The sequence below is a fragment of the Neopelma chrysocephalum genome, unplaced genomic scaffold (assembly GCF_003984885.1).
Source record: "Neopelma chrysocephalum unplaced genomic scaffold, ASM398488v2 Primary Assembly neopelma1_97102, whole genome shotgun sequence".
NCBI lineage: Eukaryota > Metazoa > Chordata > Aves > Passeriformes > Pipridae > Neopelma > Neopelma chrysocephalum.
The window spans coordinates 1,380,667-1,402,366 of NW_020925744.1; the positions used below are offsets into that span (position 1 = coordinate 1,380,667).

The 21,700-nt window shown below is 38.8% G+C and overlaps 1 protein-coding gene across 2 annotated transcripts in view; it reads right to left on the reverse strand.

The window, feature by feature from the left end:
* Nucleotides 1–707: 707 nt before the first annotated feature.
* The window catches only part of FAM169A (family with sequence similarity 169 member A), a 37,831-nt gene continuing 16,838 nt past the window's right edge, over nt 708–21,700 (reverse strand). The window contains exons 4-13 of one of the 2 annotated variants that reach the window (XM_027671479.1): nt 21,100–21,185; nt 19,737–19,908; nt 17,610–17,789; nt 16,396–16,524; nt 12,822–12,937; nt 10,546–10,600; nt 10,046–10,184; nt 6,798–6,963; nt 5,723–5,929; nt 708–4,954 (exon numbers count right to left, since the gene is read on the reverse strand). In XM_027671479.1, the coding sequence (XP_027527280.1) occupies nt 4,421–4,954; nt 5,723–5,929; nt 6,798–6,963; nt 10,046–10,184; nt 10,546–10,600; nt 12,822–12,937; nt 16,396–16,524; nt 17,610–17,789; nt 19,737–19,908; nt 21,100–21,185 (1,784 nt within the window). In that variant the 3' untranslated portion in view covers nt 708–4,420. Of the gene's footprint in view, nt 4,955–5,722; nt 5,930–6,797; nt 6,964–10,045; nt 10,185–10,545; nt 10,601–12,821; nt 12,941–16,395; nt 16,525–17,609; nt 17,790–19,736; nt 19,909–21,099; nt 21,186–21,700 lie in introns of both variants that reach the window. The other variant, XM_027671478.1, reaches the window with a different exon arrangement.

The following is a 21,700-nucleotide window of genomic DNA, read 5'->3' on the forward strand; positions in this document are numbered from 1 at the left end:
GTTGCTTTACCCTTTACTAGACATTAACAACATGAACAGAATAATTTTCTACAGCTGTCTTGAAAAACTGTACTACTTTTTATGCTATAAATATATTTATATACTAAAAAAGTAACACATCTTTCATAAGATTTATAAACACAGTATCACTAGTTTAGAAAACATCTAACACCACATTTGTGAAAATAGATTTAGAAGTATATCCCCTTGGAAATAGTATTTTAGAATAGTCACTTAAAGCAGGGAAGCTTAGACCAATTTGTTGCTATGTGTAAGCATGTCAATGACATTGTAAATGACCAGTTTGATTACTGACATCTACACATGACTTGTTGGCTCAGCAATTACTGCTCTTAAGGCATTTAAATGTACCACACTGTAGGAGTGCGTTACAGCATTTCTACTTGGTTGTCTATAGCAAACTCCATTAATAACTGCTAAGTTTACATCATCTTGCATAATTGATATAAACAGCAGAATCCACACTGTAACATACAGAAGAGCCTATTCTGCTACTTAAAAAAAAAAAAGTCTGCTGCATAAGCTAATTACAGAAAACTGGTCTAATTGATAAAAGATTTTGATGTTTTAGAACTCCTTTGTAGCAGACAGATTGTAAAGTAATAGTTCTAATGAACTGAACCACTTTAAAATGTGCTTCCTGTATAGCAGAAAGGACTCAAATACTAAAAACCAAGCAGAAGTAAAAAAAAATCACAAAATAATGGTTTAATTACTACTTCAAACATTTCAAAAGCAGCCAAGGCAGTACTAAAAAAAGGAAATATTAACACTAACAAGACTAAGGTACAATACTATGCAATAGTAAGACATCTTTCATAAGATTTATAAACACAGTATCACTAGTTTAGAAAACATCTAACACCACATTTGTGAAAATAAATTTAGAAGTATATCCCCTTGGAAATAGTGTTTTAGAACAGTCACTTAGAGCAGGGAAGCTGAAACTTAGACCTATTTGTTGCTATGTGTAAGTCGTGTCAATGACATTGTAAATGATCAATTTGATTACTGAAATCTACACATGAAATATGGTACAAAAAAGCAGCAAACCGAGGTCAAACATAATCTAAAATAAGTTAAAGCTCTTTTGAAGTAAGATGTATACATTTTCATGTAAAGGGCTATGGAACAGGAGAACAGCAAACAAGAATTCTGCATGAAATTAAAACTGACCAAGAGAGAATGTGCAAGAAGCAGTACAAGACAGACATTCAAACAAATGTTGCATTCAAGTACAAAACCATTTAGCATTTAAGTGCAAGGCTGAAGTCACAAAATGTTCTTTAAGCTCCATTCCTAGCCTAAACAAAGCTCAAAAATAATACTGCTTGCTTTCACTGTACACACTTAGTTCCACAGCATGTTGTAATAACATTTGTTACAAATGTGTATAAAGTTGATGTTTTAATCATTTGTTGCTGGTGCAATAGGATCTTAAAAATTATTTAAGAGTTTGATGGTAATAAGACAGTTAATAGACAAAAAAATTTTCCAAGCTTAGAAACCACTGTTTTTCCCAAGATAAAGCACTCCAGTCAATCCAGTAATCAGACCTATTCCCTTATATAAATTCAACAGAATGCATAGGCTATTGAACTACTGTTCCAGTGGGACAATCAGTACAGCCATAAAAACAATGAAGTCAGTATTTTGATTTTCCTACTCCGTATTTACTGCAGAATGATTGATGCCAAAGAAGTTGTTATAAAATGCGGCCTTTGGTTCAAAGTACTGCTGTGATCACAATTAGAACAGTGTCCATTTTTCAAGACTGTACTGGTTATATGAATTTCCAATTGCACCCCAATTGCCCACTATCTGTATGTAAAAATCTGGCCATCAGCTATTATCCCAGGTACACCAGATTTACAGAAGTATACTTTAAACATGTGAATTTAAGTTCAGTATTTAAAACTGACTCACTGAAATGAGATCAGAAATTTGATTGTTCTCATTAGAAACCAAGACTGTCTTAATATCATAACATTGTAATACTTATGTTTTTGGTTTTGGTGGGGTTTTTTTGTTTGTTTGTTTTTGGGGGTTTTTTTCTGTACTCATTATGCAAATATCTAACTGAAATCATTCCAACTTAGCCACGTAAAGTAAAAGCCAGGTGAGTGAAATTACCTTCTCCTGAACAGTTTTTCAACCTCACTGGGAATATAAACAATAAAGACAGATATCAAAAATTCACCTAGGAGTAACTGAAATAACTGGGGCTCCCTTTTCATAAGCAAAAGAATCCTTAACTTTTTGAAAGTGGATAAATTCGTATCAATTGAAGGATTCAGCAGATTCATCTTCAGTAAAGCTTGCCCTAAAAATGGAAGATGAATTGCAATATACTGGCCACCAGTCCTCACAAATCCCAAATTCTTAGCAATGCAAGAGATGTGTTTTCTAGCCACTTTTTTTTTAAAATACAATTAATCTCAGCAGTAAAAGAGAAACCATACAGAAGATAAAAAAAGTTTTGTCTTATATGCTTTATATAAAAAGTTTCATAAGTTTTAGAAATGCTTAACGTTCACCTGAATATGTTTGCACACAATCAGGAAATATCTTGAATATTTTTCAGGGATGGGGTTCGTAAGGAGTACCTGTATGTACTTTGCTAAGATATTATAGCTACATGCAATAGATCAAGAAACCCAGACTTAACTCAGTAATCTCATGCACTCCAAGTTTAAAGTTTAGGTTTAAAGTTTAGTTTTAAAACATTTTTTTTCCTATAAGCTGCTCTTAACGGATTCAAATAGAGCATGGTATTTCATCAGCTAAAGGAAATAGCATGAATGTATCTTATATAGTTACAATATCCTACAAATAGAGTTAAACTCTATAAGTATAGAAGTCCAAAACCAGATTCTTATATTAGCTTCATAAAAGGATAAAAGTTAAGACAGCACTGCAACTATTCAGGTGAACCTTGAATAGTTGTACCTCTATTTTTGAGACACTGAAAGACTAGTTCACTCACCTTGGAAAAGGCATATAAGCAGGACAAAAAGTGGTGTGTGATTTCCCATTCTTAGAATCATTGTTCTTTTATTTCTGAGTTTTTAACCCATTATTAGAGGAGCTTCATTTACTGGAAAGAAACACATAGCAAACTAAGGAGTAACTCAGGTATGTGTGACAAGTTAAATATATGGTTTGCCAAGAGAACCTCAGAAGGGAAATACGCATGGAAAGTTTTATTTCTCTCTGCAAACAGCAAAGTTTGGTTGCTGCTTTTAAGAAATGTTGTGAACTGGGAAGCTATCATCCTATGAATTACACTCAGGTTAGAAAAAGAAAGTGGGAATCAGAAATATTTGCAAGCTATCACCTGATCATTCCTAAAGGCATGGAAGTTTGGCAAACAAGCATTTGCTGAAAAACCCACTAATAGCCACACTAATGAATGTCATAACCATCTGAAATGTCAGCGCTCTCAGGAGTCGCACATCTGGCAGACACAACATTTTAATAGTTACCCCACAGCACTAGCAAAGTATTTGGAAAAAACAAAGAACCATTTCCATTCAGACCAAAACAAGATCAAAAGTTGTCATATTCTTTTCCTGTAATGCAACAAGTAATCAACTATCCACTCAACACATGCAAGTAGTTAGGAAGGCAGTTCAAATGATTCCATATGTAGTCTACAATCCATACACTCTGGAAAAACTTAGGCTTATCAAAATGCTTGCTTTGGAAGCCACAAATCATTTACGGCATAGGCATCTCAATCTTCACACAAGAAATCCATTACCAGAATCAGCTGTGGCAGATACTGCACTGTGTTTCTACTGACTCAGCTGTTTCAAGTGATTCTCATGAAAGATAAATGCTTATGTTGTGTTGATCTACCGAGCTACACCTTGTACATTTTGAGACCTAGAATGACGGAATTTCACATTCTTTTAATCTTGAGAAAACCTTTGGGAAGGGAACAAGAAGCAAGGAAGGATTTTTCTTGCTGTGCTTCTCTCCACAGTAGAGAACACAAAGTTACTTTAAAAAAAACCAGTATCTGGAGTGATGTCTGGTATCATGGCCATCTATGGGAATTTAAGGGACCTTGATAGGGCCAGGATTTCACACTGCATTTTTCTTCCAAGACTGCCACCTTAAATACACAAACTGTTCCCTTTGATAGCATAACTGTATTTCTTCAGCATGTATCCTTTATGAAGGGAGGAGACTGGCTATTTACTTTCATACTATGAAGAAGTTCAGTGTCTGGTGGTTAAAAATTAAACTTTGAGAAAAGGTTATGAACCCAAAAGGAAGTCCAACACAGAATTTTAAACACGCATGTCCTGTGCCTGATATGGTTTAGTTACACACTAATGTTTTACACAAAATAGCTTTCTTATAAATAGATGATTTAACAATCAATATTTCATTAAGCCGGCTTTCCTTTTTTCTTAGGAGGACCTTTATAGCCTTTGGCCTTTCTTCGCAAGTTTCTCCGATCTACAACAGGTACCTCAATTTCTGCTTCCTCAGAGCTGCTGTCAGCAGCCCGCTCTGCCACTGTCTGCGTGTAGTGATCCGTCTGCTCTGTAGACTCTTCCGAGGGCTCTTCCAACTGGTTCTTCTGTCCTTCCTGTCCAGCAGGCTGCTGAAAAGAAACACCTTCAAGTTCAACCACTATCAAAGAGCTCTGACTCAAGGCAACAGGGGCCTCCTGTGAGTTGTGCCCTGTTTCCTCACTTTGAACTTCCAATGAGGCAGGTAAGTTTTCAGAAAGAGATTCTTCAGCTGCTTCAGTTACCACAGAGTTAGGCAGGCCATTGTCAGAGAGCTCCTCCTTTGATGCTGAAGCAGATGCATTTTCAGTGGTGGTCTTTTCAGATTCCTGCTGTTCTCCAATGCCCTCCTTCTCTACTGATGTAACTTCTTCAGTCAGCACTTCTGAATCATTTTCATTTAAAACCTGCGGGTGGAGGGAAGGGGCGCCAAAACAACCAAAAGGACAATTAATTGAAGATACAAGAGGCTGAATAACAATTGCCCTTAGCTAGCGACCTCAGAGGACACTTTGGCATTCAGCATTTTTTAATACTACACGCACATTCGATAAGTCAGTCCTTTCCTTCTTTCTGAAACAGACTGTTTTGTGACTTGCATTTGGTAAGCAGAGTTACTACCCAATTTTCAAATTATTCCAAGGAGTACTCAGGCACAGTAAAAGCACTCTGAAATTAATCCCAAGGGGAAAAAAATTTTTTAGATAAATACAGTTATTTTTGCTAGCATATAACAATCTGCATTTGCACTATAAACAAAACCCAGTAAAACCTGTGTTCTAGAAAGGTATTTTAGCAGTAATTAATTACTTGCACACCTAATCAGGCAAGAATTGCTAGACAAAACAAGGATGTGGCTTTTCACTCATACCCAACTAATATTTTAGCGAGAAACAGCAGTTTCATTACTGCCAAGGCAAACTGTAGCAAACATATCTTTCTTTTTAGTTATCACATGTATATATGTCCCCATTCTGCATACTGAAACAGAAGTGTTAGTATATTGTCGTTATAGATTTACATTATCTGGCCTAATAATTGCTTCTCCCAAAAATTTCACATCATGTTAGGGGCTACTTTCTATCTGTGACTTAACAAAAGAAAAAACCCCAAACCTGCAAGATACATACACTCTAAAGGAAAAATTACTTCACATTTTGTTTCATTTATCTCACCTTTTCTGATACAGTGTCTTCTGAAGATTTTGCTGGAGACTCAAGGATTAATGGAACAAACAGCGTTAAGGGTTCTTTTCCTTGACTCTCAGACTGCAATTTTGACTCGCCACTCGGAACTTCATTTGCTGTTTCCTCATCAGCCATAAGTGAGGTCTTACCAGTTTCTTCTGCTACCTCACCATTAAGAGGTTCTGATGGAGTTTCCTAAAAAAATAAATCACATTTTTAAGTCAAGATTATGTCCAGCTATTGTCCCCCAGCACTAGTGGGTGTACCCTGTGACCTAAATTAGCAGCTTAATGTGAGAAGCAGATAGCTCAGGTACCTAGAAATGTGTACTAAGAAGGCAGAACTTAATGCATTGTAGCTATCTTAACCAGACTAGTAGCTTGGTGTTGTAACCTGCACTAAATTTCTACATAACTTACACTGTTAGGTGCCAAGCCAATCAGTTTTTATGCATCTCGCATGCATGCTGAAGTCATCCCTTGAACCCAACATAACGTAAGATTGACTTTCTCACCCATCAGTAAGAACATAAAATCTTGGAGGCATTGCTAGGCACAAAGGGTACTCAGAGATTTAAATTCAAGCTATTAACAAGTTGAAGATAAAAGTTGGATTTAAACTTGATGTTTAAATCCAACAGGCAAGTTTTAAGGGGACGAATAGAAAGAGCCAAGAGAAGTCACTGAAGCAGACCAGCTATTGGCTTCTTCACATAGACTTTTTTTTTTTTTTAATTAGTGATACTGGATCAGATCTTGACCTTACTCCAGTTCTCTGGAATTTCTGATTAGGAGAAATCAATGAAGAAAATTAGGTTGCTAGACAAGCTAGAAAATCACCTTATTGAAGATTCTATGAACTCTATTGTTCAAAATACATACAGTGGAATATTCCCTGAAACTAATTCTATACTAGTGTAAGCTTCTCAGATATATTTCTTAATGAAGCATTGGTGAGAAATATCAAAGAGCTGACAGTCACATGGATCAAGGCAGCAAGGACCATATTTAAAAGAAATTATAAGTTGTATTCCAAACTGCTATTGCTATCACATCCAGCTCACCTCCTTCTCATTCTGTTTCTCAAGGGGTGATACATGTAGCTCCGCTTCTAACACAGACTGGCCCTCGTTTTCAACAATAATTTCCTCATCCTTCTCAACAGTATCCACCTTAGGTACTTCTACCAAGTCTTCAGAGTTTTCAGATGTGTGGGCAAGAAGTTCCGGCCTGCAGCAGGTATTAAGATACATCTTTTAATCTTTTAGATTAATACATAATTTTAGTGATCTCAGCAGGGAAATTCTTTCATGACCAGTGTATTGGGTTTCTGTGGCCAGGTTTTGGTAGCAGGGGATCTACAGGGGTGGCTTCTGTGATAAGCTGCCAGAAGCTTCCCCCATGTCCGGTAGAGCCAATGCCAAGTGGCTCCAGGATAGACCCACTGCTGGCCAAGGCCAAGCCAACCAGGAATGATAGTAACACCTCTGTGATAAGATATTTAAGAAGGGGAAAAGAAGTTATTGTATAGATGAAAATTGCAGCCAGATAAGAGCAGAGTGAGAACATGTGAACAACGAAGCAGACACCAAGGTCAGTGGAGAAGGAGGGAGAGAAGGTGCTCCAGGAGCCAGTCAAACTTCCCCTGCAGCCCATGGTGAAACAGCTGTGCTCCTGCAGTCCCTGAAGGACAATGGGGATGCAGAAAGCCACCTGCAGCCTGTGGAGGAGCCCATGCTGGAGCAGGTGGATGCCCAAAGGATGCTGTGACCCAGGTTGGAACAGGGTCCTGGCAGGGACCTGCTGATCTGCGGAAAAAGGAACCAACACTGGAGCAGGTTTTCCTGGTAGAACTTGTGGCCCTGTGAGTGACCCACACTGGAGCAGCCTGTGCCTGAAGGACTGCACCCTATGGAGAAGTGACCCACGTTGCAGCAGTTTGTGAAGAACTGCTGCCCGTGGGATGGACTCAAACTGGAGAAGTTCGTGAAGGATTGTCTCCTGTGGGAAGGAACCCTTGTGAGCAGGGGAAGGACTCTTCTCCTTGAGCAGTGGTAGAAACAACCTGTGGTGAGCTGACCATAACACCCATTCCCCATCTCCTATGCCTCTGAGGGGAGGAGGTAGAACTTAGAAGGAAGGAGGGTTGAGGGGAGGGTGTTTTTAAGATTATTTTACTTCTCACTCTCCTGCTCTGATCCTGTTAGTAACAAATTTAATTAATGTTCCCACTTTGAGTCTGTTTTGCCCATGATGGTGATCAATAAGTGATCTCTCCTGGTCCTTACCTCAGCTCATGATAATAATAATAATGGCCAGTCTTCGCGAACGAAGATTTTGGGAAAGGTCTTTTACCTTTCCAGCCTGCGCAATGGATTTTTTAGGTGAGACACAGCTTGCGCTGAACTGAGCCCACCCTTTAATCCTAAGGTTCATCTGCCGGGGCCAAGCAAGCTTGGACAATGGCAGTGAGGTCCTCAGGACGTAGGTTTGTTTAGAGTGACCTTCACATAGATGGATGGCCTCACAGGGCTAACGAGCTCCATCTGCCTGGGGGACTGGGAATCGAACCTGGGTCGCAGCGGTGAGAGTGCCGCATCCTAACCACTAGGCCACCAGGGGTCCCTACTGGAAAATAATTCAAGGCGTTAAACACATCATGGCCGAAGATGTTTCAATCAGCTAGACACTGCATTAGCAAATAGCTAAAGATGAAGTGCTGATGCACCTGATGGGTAGTAACACTAACTCAAATATTCAGTTCTCACTTTTGAGATTATAAAGTTTAGATGAACTGAAACTACCACATACAAGCAAAGAAAAAAAAGCACATGCAATAGATTTGCAGGAGTCTGCTTTGCGATCTCATAGTAAAGGCAGTATTGGAGGGTTTTATGCCCACATGCTAGTCTTGAGATGAGGACACTCCATAGGAAGGTCCCCAATAGAAGACCCTGTTTCACTTGCTGATGTGCATGGAAGGAAAGAACCAAGCTGAAATCCCATTCCGTTGCCTTTAGGATACCCCTTAGCTCTGCTCAAACCACCATATTACACATCTTGTTCAAAGGAGCAGCAGCACTTCACTGGCTTAATTTTGCAAGGCCCAAAAATACTAACAATATTGAATATAATGCCAGTCCTTTCACATACCACTAATCAAATACTAGTGGTAACAGGGCAAAGCATTACTCAAGCTGTGGCAGCATTTAACAGTGCCATTTAGCCTCTTTGAAACAGCTTAGGGCAGCCCACTGGCAATGCAGCACAGCAATACAGTATCTGTAGTCCCACAGAGTAGTTTAAACACAAAAATAAGGCTGTGTCTAGCTGAAGACTTCAACTTCACATAAAAAAACCCCACAACTAATTTTGTTTGAAGAAATCTAATGGAACAAGTTTAAGTGATTTCCTAGAAAATAATCAGGTTGTCTTCAGGTTCTTCAAAAGAAGTTTCCAGGGTTGCAGTGGGTTTCTCTGGAAAAGAATGACAGGCAGAGACACATGGACCAGGCTAGGGAGGGCAGTGTGCCTGTAAGGGAAGAGGAGGCTATTTATTTACTCAAATAGACACAGTTTTGCTTTCTGGATGGAAGCCAGTGCAAATTAGTACTCCAAGCCCTGTCCTGTAAGAACTGTTAAGGCACACAAGCCACACTACTCTTCACATCCACATTTGACAATTATTCCACAGGATAACATCTTTAAAACTGGAGATGTTTTTTTTTCAGGATGTAAGATTAGATATAATGGTTTAAAATTTTATATAAACAAAGAGCTTTATCTGAAGAAATACTGACTCCTATAATCCTTGTTACTAAGCGACAAGCAATAATCAACTCCTAAAATAAACAGTCAGACTTCATTTTACTGCAATATGCCACCATAACAAGAAGTCAGGAAGGGACACCTCTTCAAAGACCACACGCAGCATTGCAGATACAAGTCCAGTTACATTATCACAAGAAACTGTGCTGTATGAATACAGATTTTTTACCATTGTGCAGACTCAGTTGTAGCAGAACAGCCTCAGCCCTCACTGTTTTCTTACTTCTAGTTCTATTTCTATACTTCTTATTTCTAGTATCTGGCTGAGCTTTCAGAGATACTACACTTTGCTGCAGTCACTCTTTCAGATGATGCCTCACTTTTCTTTCTTACATCAGACTTTAGTTTCAGTAATTTTAAAATCAAGCAAGTTAAATAGGAAGTAAGCAGAAGAAATACCAGTAGCACACTCTGAGACACCGATGCAGTTTGTGACTGCCCAAGCAACAAAATAAGAAATCAGTACAATCCAGGCTTCTGATACCTGCTTTTGGACGCAGGAAGAGCATTTTCATCATCTTCTTTTGAAGTTTCAGGTCCAGGTTGCTGTCTATGTTTATTTATACTCTGACGTTTTAATTGACCACTTCGTGTCCAAACAGGAACATGACTTATGTAAGGCTCTTAGAAGAAAAACACAAAAAAACCCCAAAATAAATTCAATTGAACAAATTCAGTTTAAGATCTGCATATAATTTCTCCACCCCCAACAGTTCATTAAAGAAATTGAGTCCAACTAAAACAGCATTTCATTATGGTACTTTTTTTCTGAATAATATCTTTATCAAGATGCGTAACAGTTGATTTCCTCTAGAAGGTTTATGAGTTGAGCCTCAGCACCTTAGAGGAAAGCATTTTTATACACTTAGAGGAAAGTGGTTTTTTACACTTTACAGATCATTACAGGATGATGGAAAGCTGTAAGAGCCTGCAAAACTACTGATCTACATTAACTGCAATACTGATAATGAAGGTTATTTTTACCTTCAGATGTGCTTGCATGGACAGCTGTTGATTCTTTACCTTTTTGCAAGTTAGTCTGTAAAGCAAAAGCAAAGCTAATGTTATTCTAAAATTTCCTGAATTGACTAAAATACCTTCATCTTCCTACCTATGGTTACATCTTTCTAGATCACTATTTCATTGTAATGATCCCATGGAACACCAGCTACAATAATTCTTAATTTATACCTAAGTGTCTTATCTCTCAACAAATCTTAATTTTTTTAGAATTATCTTCATGTCATGTATGACTAATTTTTCTGTTTTATTTCCGTTCTCAACACAGAAGATAAGACTTGAAAGTGACCTGTCATTATAAACAATACTGCCAAGGTTTTTTCTTTAACAATTCTGTTTATCACAAATGTACATATAATTAAATGCTAGAAGTCTTTTACTGTTTGTTCCCCCTTTCTTCATGAACCCAAGGGACTACAATACAGTAGGTGGCAAAATTTAACTGAAAAGTTTTATTTTTATACTAGTATTATATTCCATAGTTTTATTTTTGTCATAACATGAAACAGAATATGGCAGCCTATGCTAAAAAAAAAACAACTAAAGAGATGTGACAAGAAAAAGAGAAATTAGCGATCAGCAGTAATGCAGGTTACATGCGTAGTCAGCCCAAGAGTCTGCGTAGGTCAGAGTTCCCTCTCCCTAGAGCTCTTTTGTCTCTCATTCTTCCACACCATCCCAACACTTGGATTTTTTTTTCTGCAAGTTAGCTGAGGATTCAGCACTTAGTGAAGTGGATACAAGCTGTCCACATTAAAATGAAGTTATGCACATTGCTCTTTCTTAGCTGCTGGAAATAATCTGGAACTGGCAACAATAGCATGCTGGTTCACTTTTCCAGCCTCATTTCCAGTACCACACAAGAAGGCCAGCAAAAAGTGGACAAGTCTATATTCTGCTATTTGAAATAGTTTCAAGTGAGTTTTAAATGCATAAGAATTTGTAAGCTAATAACAAATTATTCTAGCATCAAAACACACAAAATAGGGAGCACTAAGTAAAAGGTGAAAGTGAAAGTTGGGGTATGTTTTTTCATGGTTTGGGGGAAGGTGGGAAGTTTTATTTTCTTTGGTGGTCCATCAGTTTTCAAACCATTGCAGAACTGCTTATAAATACTGCAGATGCCAATTAAAGAGATGCCAGCAATTCTACCAAACTATGAGGATTTGGAGCCAAGAGACAAGGGCTGAATTCTTATCTCACAGCGATAAAAATCATAGGAACTACTATCACTCTGTTATTTTCTCCAGATATATCCATATAACTCTACAACCAAATCATGCATTTTTTTTAGATCATTTTGCTGATATGATTATTATTGGAATCTGACTCTAGAACTCAGAGGTGATGCTTCAGAAATTGTTACGAATGAAAGACAGCTTCTGATTATTGAGAGATTGAAAACCATAACACTTTTCTGTCAGTTTTGCTTTGGAAAATATTAATCTTCTCAACTAGGAAAAGGGACATTTGACTTACATTCAAATCTAACCTTAGATCTTAGTAGCTGAGAGTATTAATTTAGCCATTATTTCCCATTTTTAATTAAAGCATTGACTTCTATGAAAGCATGGTCATGTCACTACTACAGACAGTCCTGAAGCACGTCCGTGCCCATGGTATTTGGAGCTACAGATTCTTGTCATTCACATTATGTGTGGCCTCAGAACACACATGAGATAGAGGAGTAGCTTCATAACGTTCAAACACACAAATATACTCATGACCACATATCCATGTGTAGCTGAAATCTGGCTGATATATCAAGTACATACAAAGAAAGCTGCAATCCTTTTGTATGGATGAAGTATAACTCTATGCAAACTTAACACTTTCCATTGTATTGAACTATGACATGAATGTGCACCTCTACACACAGCCTTTCTAGACAGTTTAATCTCAGAGACAGTTGAAATAATCTCCTTTATGTAATCTGCTATTAAATAGCTCAAATTACAGACCCTGACAGCTGCAGGCACAGACTTTCTACATTCATGGGGAAACCCCACCTGCCCACACACACATAAAAAAGGTATTTTTAATCCCAGCTTAGTCATTGATGTTACATCAATGGGAAACATTACACCCACACACAAAGTAATAAAAGTATTTGTCTTTTATATATGTAGTATGGACTTGAGCCAATTCAGTTATAATGAGATGGACAAAAACAATTTCTCACAATTTGTTTTTCAGTAACAATGCAATCAAAAAAAAGAGGCAACAGATTGAGTACCTACATTTAGCTGTGTTTCTAGCTCAGTCCTCTCAGTCCTCTGTCCACTTGCTTCAGATACTGCAGACTGACTAAGCTCATCCTCTGTTTGCAAACTATTATTTTCCTTCTTAGAGGCCTCTGCTGTAAAGATTTAAAAGAGGAAATGGGGAAACAGAAAAGTATAGTATCTTTACATAAAAATTAACCATCCTGCATTCAGCTGGGTTTTTTCTTCATAGCAGCTGGCACAGTGCTGTGTTTTGAATTTAGCATGAGAATAATGTTGATAGTACACTGATGCTTTGGTTTCTGCTAAACCGTAGTTACCCTAAGTCAAGAACTTTTCAGAACGTTTTCTCATGCTCTCCTTGTAAGCAGGTGCACAAGAAGCTGGGGAGGGGACAAAGCCAGGACACCTGAACTGAACTGGCCAAAAGGATATTTCATACCACAGAATGTCATGCCCAGTATATAAATTGGGAGGGTCTAATTACTGCAACTGGACTGTGCACCAATTCTCTTTCTTGGGTTTTAATTCTCTGGTTTTGTCGTCTCCCTTTTCATTACAATTATTATTATATCATGCTTATATATAATTTTATTTCAATTACTGCACTGTTCTTGTCTCAACCAAGATGTTTTACATTTTTTGCAGATGCTCCTCCCCACCCTACTGAGGTGGGACAAGCAGGCATGGCACTTAATTGTCTGACAAGCATGAAGGAAGGGTTATCTCTTCATGGAAGACATTCCATGTCACCACGGCAACTGGACCACTATGGAGAGAGAAAGATGGTTTTGCCATAAAACAAAGTAAGGTCAAGGAACCTGCACAGGTGATCCAGTTTTTAGGAACAGCAAGATGGACGCCATTAGATAGCAACAGATGTGATTAACAAAATAACAGAAATGTATCCACCAACTAGTAAAAAGGAAATGTAAGCTTTCCTAGGCATTGTGCATTTCTGGAGAACACACATTCTAAATGACAGTCTGATTGTCAGCCCTCTCTATCAAGTGATCCAGAAGAAGAACTATTTTAAATGGGGCCCTGGGCAATGACAAGCCCTTGAACCAATCAAACAGAAAACAGTTCATGCTGTAGCCCTTGGGCCAGCTGGGCCAGGGTAAGATGTAAAAACTGTGCTCTACTCTACAGATGAGAGAATGGTCCTGCCTGGAGCTTCTAGGAGAAAGCATCAGGAGAGACTTGAGGTTGACCCCTGAGTTTTTGGAGTTAGGGACACAGAAGATCAGAGGCCCACTATATTCCAACTGAAGAAGAGACATTGGCAGCATACAAACGGGTTCAAGCTGCTTCAGAAGGGACTGGTACTTAGGCACAGCTCCTCCTGGCACCCTGGTTGCCTATGCTGGGTGGAATGTTTAAAGGGAGGGTCTCTTCTACACACATCATGCAACTGATGCTGCATGGAGTGGGTCAATCAATGATCAAGCAGTAAGCCCAAATAGGAAACTGCAGTTATCCAAGAATCTTGAAAGTGGTCATGGATTGTCCAGAAAAGATTTCAGAATGTCACCAGAGGAGAAGGTGACACATACTGAAGAGGCCCCACTGTATATTAAATTGCCAAGAAATGAGAAGCAATATGCCTTGTTTATTGATAGATTCTGCCACATTTGTAGGAAAGGATTAGTGATGGAGTCCGCTACAACAAGTCGCAGAAACTGCTGAAGAAGAAAGTAAAAACAGACAGTTTGCAGAGGTGAAGGCCATCCAGCTGACTTGAGTCATTTCTGAATGAGAAAAATGGCCAATACTTTAGCTCTATACTGCCTCATGGGTAGTGTCAAATGCCCTGTGGAGGTGGTTGCAGCAACTGGCAGCACCTGGCAGCACATCTGAGCTGCCACACTGCAGCAAGATAATGCTGTCTAGGTGGACAGCATTGTGGCTGTGAAAGTAGAGGCTCATATATCCACCGAAGAACATCAGAACAACCAGCAGATGCATCAGGCTGCTAAGATTGTAGTGGCTCACGTGGATCAGGACTGGCAACATAAGGGTGAATTATTTCCAGCTTTGGTGGGTCCATGACACCTCAGGTAATCAAGGAAGAGATGCAAATTACAGATGGGCACATGACCCAGGGGCGGACTTGACCGTGGACACTATTGCACAGGTTACCCATAAATGTGAAACATGCACTGCAATTAAGCACACCAAGCAATTAAAACCTCTCCAGTACAGAGAATGATGGCTGAAATATAAATATGGAGGGGCTGGGCAAATTGACTATATCGCACTTCTCCAAACCAGTCAGGGTAAGTGCTTATAATGGTGGAAGCAACCACTAGAAGGGTGAGAACATATCCTCTGCCCCATGCCACCACCTGGAACACTGGGCCTTAAGAAGAAGTCTTATAGTGATAGAGTGCCCCAGAAAGAACAGAATCAGACAGGAGGATTCATTTCCTAAACAACCCCATAGGCAACTGGGCCAAAGTCCCATGAGTGGGAATATCACACCCCCTACCATGCACCAGCCTTCAGAAAAATGAAATGATACAATGAATTGTTATCAATTTATCCAGGAGAAATGGGTAGCAGGACCTTCAAACATCAGGACATACATGCAGCAAAAGACACCTGGTAAGGGGATCTGCCAGTCAGTCTGGCCCTGCTTGATCAAAATTTTACACATTGTAGAAAGGGATAAAGTTCCTGTAGTGCACATAAATAATCTGGGCTATTCCTGTCTCAGGCAAAGGCAAACACATTTGTGGAATTACACAAGGACGTGGGTGCACTTGGATGGGTAAGTCCACTGCATACCTCAAGGGAATTTGATTTTGGGTGAGACTAGCCAATAAATTCTATGATGTTGATTGCTACATAACACTGTATATTGTCTCTTCTCTGGTGGTTATATGGCCATCACTGCACTGAGCACCTCACAGCGCCTGTCTTCACTGCTCTGAATTTGGGGATCTGAAACCGATTGCCTTTCAATTGTCTTATCAAGGGCATTACAGTAAAAATCAGCCAGATCAATGAAGAATGAACTACAGTAAAACCAGACAAGTTGTAGTGGTGATAGAATCAGAACTGGCTTCAGCATGCAACAATCCAACATGACACATGCCATCTTTTCTGCCCTAAAAGACTAATGACAGGTGAACCCCAAAATCATGGACTAAATTAACTCAATGGACATTTTATAGGGATGGCCCATAGACTAAAGGAATGATAGAGGTGTGTGAAGTGTATTTATATATCAAAAGACAGGAAAGGTGATGGTGTATTGGAAAGCGTGGAACCTGGGCACGATGTAAATGATACAAAAAATAAGGAGTGCATGCTATCCTGCTTTCAGGTGGGATAGAGTTAATTTTCTTCTTAGTAGCTGGTACAGTGCTGTGTTTTAAATTTACTATGAGAATAATGTTGATAAAACACTGGTTTAGTTGTTGCTAAGTAACGTTCACCCTGTGTCAAGGACAGGTCTCAGGACAAATAAAAATCTTTCTGCTAGTTTCCACAGACGGTGTTCACAGAAGTCACTCTTGTACTTGTAGAGTGTTTGTCCAACTTTTAAAATGTGTCAGAGAATGACAAAACAAAGTATCCATACCTGCAATTTTCAGATTTTCCTTTTGCACTATAGACATAATAGACTTTCTTTGGAACCAACCTCCTGCTCCCTCCACTTGCCACAAAAGGTTTTTATCCGCAGGGTACTTCTCAAGATACTGCTTACAAGCTGAGCAAACACAAGAAAAACCACTATATTATAGACACTATATACTCAGCTGTGGCTCAGTTTTTAAATTTTATCTGAAATCAAATTATTTTGCAATCTACTGTCATACACGTAAACAAATACAGAAAGAACTGCTTAACAAAAGAGTCAAGTCTGAAATAAACATAATATCGCTTTACCCTACTGATCCTTCTCAATTTATCCTTTCTTCATGTTTAAATATTTCCATTATTATCTGCAAACAAAGATGGATGGGTTTTTCTTCTTCTCTAGGTACCCACTCGAGAGTTTTGCAACTTCACTGGTCACTGTTCCTGCCAATCACAAGACTCAACTCAGGAGGGAAGAGTTCTTAAGCACATGATGTAGTTGAGTTATTTTTGTCACCCCAATTTCTGCTCAAATAATTTTCCTGTTTGAAGCCTAACAAACCAGGTCTTATCCGATCCAGCAACAGATAGTGGTAATTGGAAAATCAGAAAATTTCCAGTAGTTAAGAAGGCCAGATAAAAATAGGGCAAAAGAAATGTACTTCTTGCCTGAACGCAGTCCCAAGAACATAGTTTCTACAATCCATGTCATTTCCTACATGACATAGCTTTCTTAGGTTGCTAATGGAAGAACCACAAGTGTTTCTTTATATTTTAGAACTGTGCCTTCTGATACATAAGTTAAAAAATAGCCTAGTATGTCCTTTTGACCAGAAGTTCAGAGAAAGCATGAATTAAATGACCTCATGAGGCTTAGGTGTGTGCAAAAAAAAGATGCTACAAAGAAGATACACATTAGATCACACACAGAAATGCCTCAGCCCATTCTTCAGGCTTGGTGGGGGGAAGATGACAGTGGTAAACTTCACAGCAGCAGAAAGCCAACAGAGTTTGAATAACTTAGTTCCAAGCAGAGGATTAAAAATCTAATCAGGAACTACTTCATCTTAAATAAATCAGGATTTTTAGCCCTCTCTAAAGTGCAGAACATTTAATATAGAACCTGAGGATGAGTCCACAAACATGGAACTTGAATGACACGACTCACCTGGACATGTGAAGAAACCACGAAGAAGAATAAATTAAAGAGCTCACCTGTATACACAAAGGATGACAGTGGGTATCGTAGCCCAAGAGGCCCTTCAGTAAAGGAATCCACAAAGTCTTCCAACATGATTAGCCCAGAGTCTTTCCCACGATGTTTCTTTCTCACAAACATTGTGTCTAGCACTGTCAGTTTATACTTCTGATGAAAAAATGAGTTACAAACACTTCCTGAAATAATCAAGAGGAAAAAAATATCCATCAGTATGGGTCACATACTGCATGTTGACTGACATGCTGCAGCATGGATTTTAGCATATTCAAATAAAAAGTTTTATAGGTTATAAAAATACCGAACTATTTAACAGTAAGTAGTATAAAGTTATAACAATAATTTATAACTGTATTAAAAATAAATAATTTTTATCAGTAATTTATTGTCTCTTTTGGGCAAGCTTCACAGTGTTGCCAAGATACATCAATAGATTAATACAATAGAAAAAGTCTGTAGTACCAGAAAAGAATAGACAAGACAGAAAGGAAAGGCTCACTTTGAAATCTCACTATACAACTCCATAGGAAAACTGTTCTAAAAGTGAAGCTGAAAGACGGAGGAGGGAATAGGAGAAACCAAAACTTTTGAATTGAACCTTTATGTTGATTACATCATTACTTAGGACAAATCTGAAGACTAATTCAGTTCTTGTTTAAAGACTGAAACAATAATTCTGATATTTTAAATGAAGACAAAAAAACCTAGGAGACTTTACATTGAAATTCTCCCCAAAACAACATATTATCCATAATTTAATAAAGACGGAATAGACTGTCACAACACATAGGAACTCCAGTTAGCCTGGAGCTACTAATGCCAAGGGTGTGGGTTTGATTCCTCTATGGGCCATTCACTTAGGAGCTGGACTCAATGAACCTTGTGGGTCCCTTCCAACTCAGAATATTCTGTGATTCCAAGGGTAGCTATGAACTCAGTGGTGATAAAGGGATGACATACAATGGCATTAAGATAGTCCACTAACTATCCAATTCATTTTCAGGCCCTTTTTCTGTGAATCAGTGTGAACTACGCCAAAAAGTTTCCCTCTTCTCTAACAAGGCCAACAAGAAGCATACAGCTGTCTATACAATATAGTCTTTGCAACCTTGTATTTTTAAGGCCAATGACCCTTATCTCTGGGTCAGGAAGATGATCAGAAAGCTGGAGGACATTTCCTATGAAGAAAGGTTAAGACAGCTGGGATTGTTCAGCCCGGAGAAGAGAAGGCTCCAGTGTGACCTATTTGCAGCCTTTCAGTACCTGAACGCAGCCTACAAGAGAGCTGGACAGGGACTTTCCACAGGAGCCTGTAGTGATAGGACAATGGGTAAGGGCTGTAAGCTGAAGGAGTGTAGGTTTAGATTGGATATTAGGAAGAAATGTGAGGGTGGTGAGGCACTGGAACAGGTTGCCCAAAGAAGTTGTGGATGCCCCATCCCTGTAAGTGTTCAAGGCCATGTTGGATAAGCCCCTGAGCAACCTGGTCTAGTAGAAAGTGTCCCTGCCATGACAGAGGAGTTGGAACTAAATGGTCTTTAACGTTCCTTCAAACCCAATGCAAGCCATTGTATTATTATCTTCATTTTTCAAGCAAGGAAAACTTGAGCAGAGAGGTTATATTACTTGGGTACCCTCTGGGATACCAGAAGAGCTTCACCTCTTCCTAACCATGTGTTTCCAGAACAGTACTCTTCCATGTAGACTACACATTTGAAGAACACAGCACACGCTCAAACATAGGTGAAATACTGACAATATCTAGAAAGAAAAGCCTTCAGTTTTTGCTAACTCAAGATAAGCACAGTCCAACCCAACTGTAAATAACTGTTTTACAGAAAAAATGAAAAAGAAAAAGAAAGAAAAAAGCTTTTGGGTATATCAAATTTTTACAGTTTCAAATATGTTTTGTAGAATATCAAGAAATCCAAGAACTTTCTTAAATTGCTAAAGCATATAAGCATTTAACTTACAGATCTTAACAGCAATCTGACCTCTTACAATTGCAGGAAAACACCAACTCATTAGTCCTGCAAGGCTTGTAAAGCCTACATCCAATATTCTTCAAATAAGCTCCTTATCTCCACAACTTAACCCCCAAATCCCACAGTCTTCAAGTGTCCTACCTGCAGGTTTAACAGAATAGAACCCAATAGCCTCTCCTTTTTTCCACATGATCTTAGCATAGTGACTGCTTCCATGACAGAGAAATGGGATCTCATTTCCTTCCATTTCTTGCGTTCGATAGATAATTCGATTCAGAACATAGAGAACAATCCTCTCTCCAACAGACTGCACCTAAGGGAACACAGAAAAAACATTTTAGAAGATCGGTCAGATTTGTTAATATTCACACATCAAAGACCTTATTTTTCAAAGTTGACAGTTAACACAGCTGCAGACAAAGTCAAAGAAAGCTGTAAGTGCTAAAGCAGGATGACTCTCTGGGGTTTGTTTGAGGGGAAGGAGATGCTCAGAAGACATAGCAATAGGTCAAGTATAAATCATTACCATAGAGGATATTTCATAACTTCAATGTTACTCTTTATGCAATGCATAAAAGCTGAGAGAAGTGCTGGGAGAAGGGCAGTGGAGTGGGAATGTTATGATTTAACAACAGTTTCTGTGGAACGGAACAAGGAATTCAATATCCTTTTCTCTGACCTGCGGGGTTCCTTTTATATATGAAATTTAAGCTCATCACTATTCTATCCATTGTGAAGGAAGAAGCAATCTTGCTCTCTTCCCAGTGCTCAGAGTCTCAGCTACCCCACCCATAAAAGATTCAGCTTTCCTGACTTAATCACCATCTTACCATTAAGAAGCACATGAAAAGCAAGGCTGCATGCCAAATTCTCTAGCGAAAATACAAAAACGCAAAAATCAAAGACAAGTGCCCAGATTCCCTGGGCAGACATAAATTACAATCCTGGAAAAGTACAGATTCCAATTTTGGAAAAAACATAACTACACGCTACACTGGTGTCAGTAATGGTAAAAAAGGTCAATGATGAGCAATAAAGCTGACACCAGGCAACTTACTTTTCCAGACCTCACATATAGCCAGCATGCCTCACCATAGCCTCACGCAAGCCACCAGCTTCAACTTGCTTCTGTAAAACAGGTTCCTGAAGATGTTTTTGGTTTACTAGTCTCCTGATAAGATCAATAGGTACCATTATGGTAAAATGCACCACTCTACTAAGATGTTTCAAAACAACCAGATAACAATGTACGAAAAAACTTGAGACGTTAATATCTAAATAATCTACACATGAAGTTGCTGTACAAGAGTCACTCTTGCTCTAGACACTATTTTCACTATCAGGTTCCTTTCCCAGTTGTAGTACCTATTCCTCTATTTCCTTTGACTTGCAACAGGCATCTAATTTCTAAATGAAATGAAAACATGTAGTATCTCGCACACTAGCTACTTGCCATATCTTGAAGTAGAAGATTAATTGCTAAGTCAATGTTGGAGTGCTTTACCTGATGAAGCCCCTGTCTAGCAGGGACAGATGTTTTCACAATGTCATCAATTGACCACCACTGGTCAGCAAGATACAGGGCTACAGCTTGAAAGAAACAAGGGAAATAAAAAGTTAGTGATTCTTACATTCCAAAAGAAACATAATCACTAAAGCTGTTACATAATCAGGAATAACACTGTAGTAACCAAGTTAAGCATCTTCTAGATGGCACTACATTAATGTAGGTCTTACTATCCTAGCACAACAAATGTGGTGCTATACACCCCACCCATGTGAAATGTTCCTTAGTCCAAATCTTTTTTGATAACTGAGAATAATAAACCAAAATGCATACTTTGTGCAGTATAATATAAAGGAACAATTTTTCCAGACATAAGCACTGTCCTTCAACACTGTGCTCTAGCACCTCCTCCCACTAAAAATTGGGCCTGCCAAGGGGAATCTCATTCATACATATATTTTGGGTTGCTAGTGGATATTGATACTGAAACTGTGCAAGTTTTAGGGAGTCAGATGAATGTAAAAAGGCTGATGGCCACATGAGTAACAGTTGGGAAGAGAGGGAAGAGAGGGAAGAGAGGGAAGAGAGGGAAGAGAGG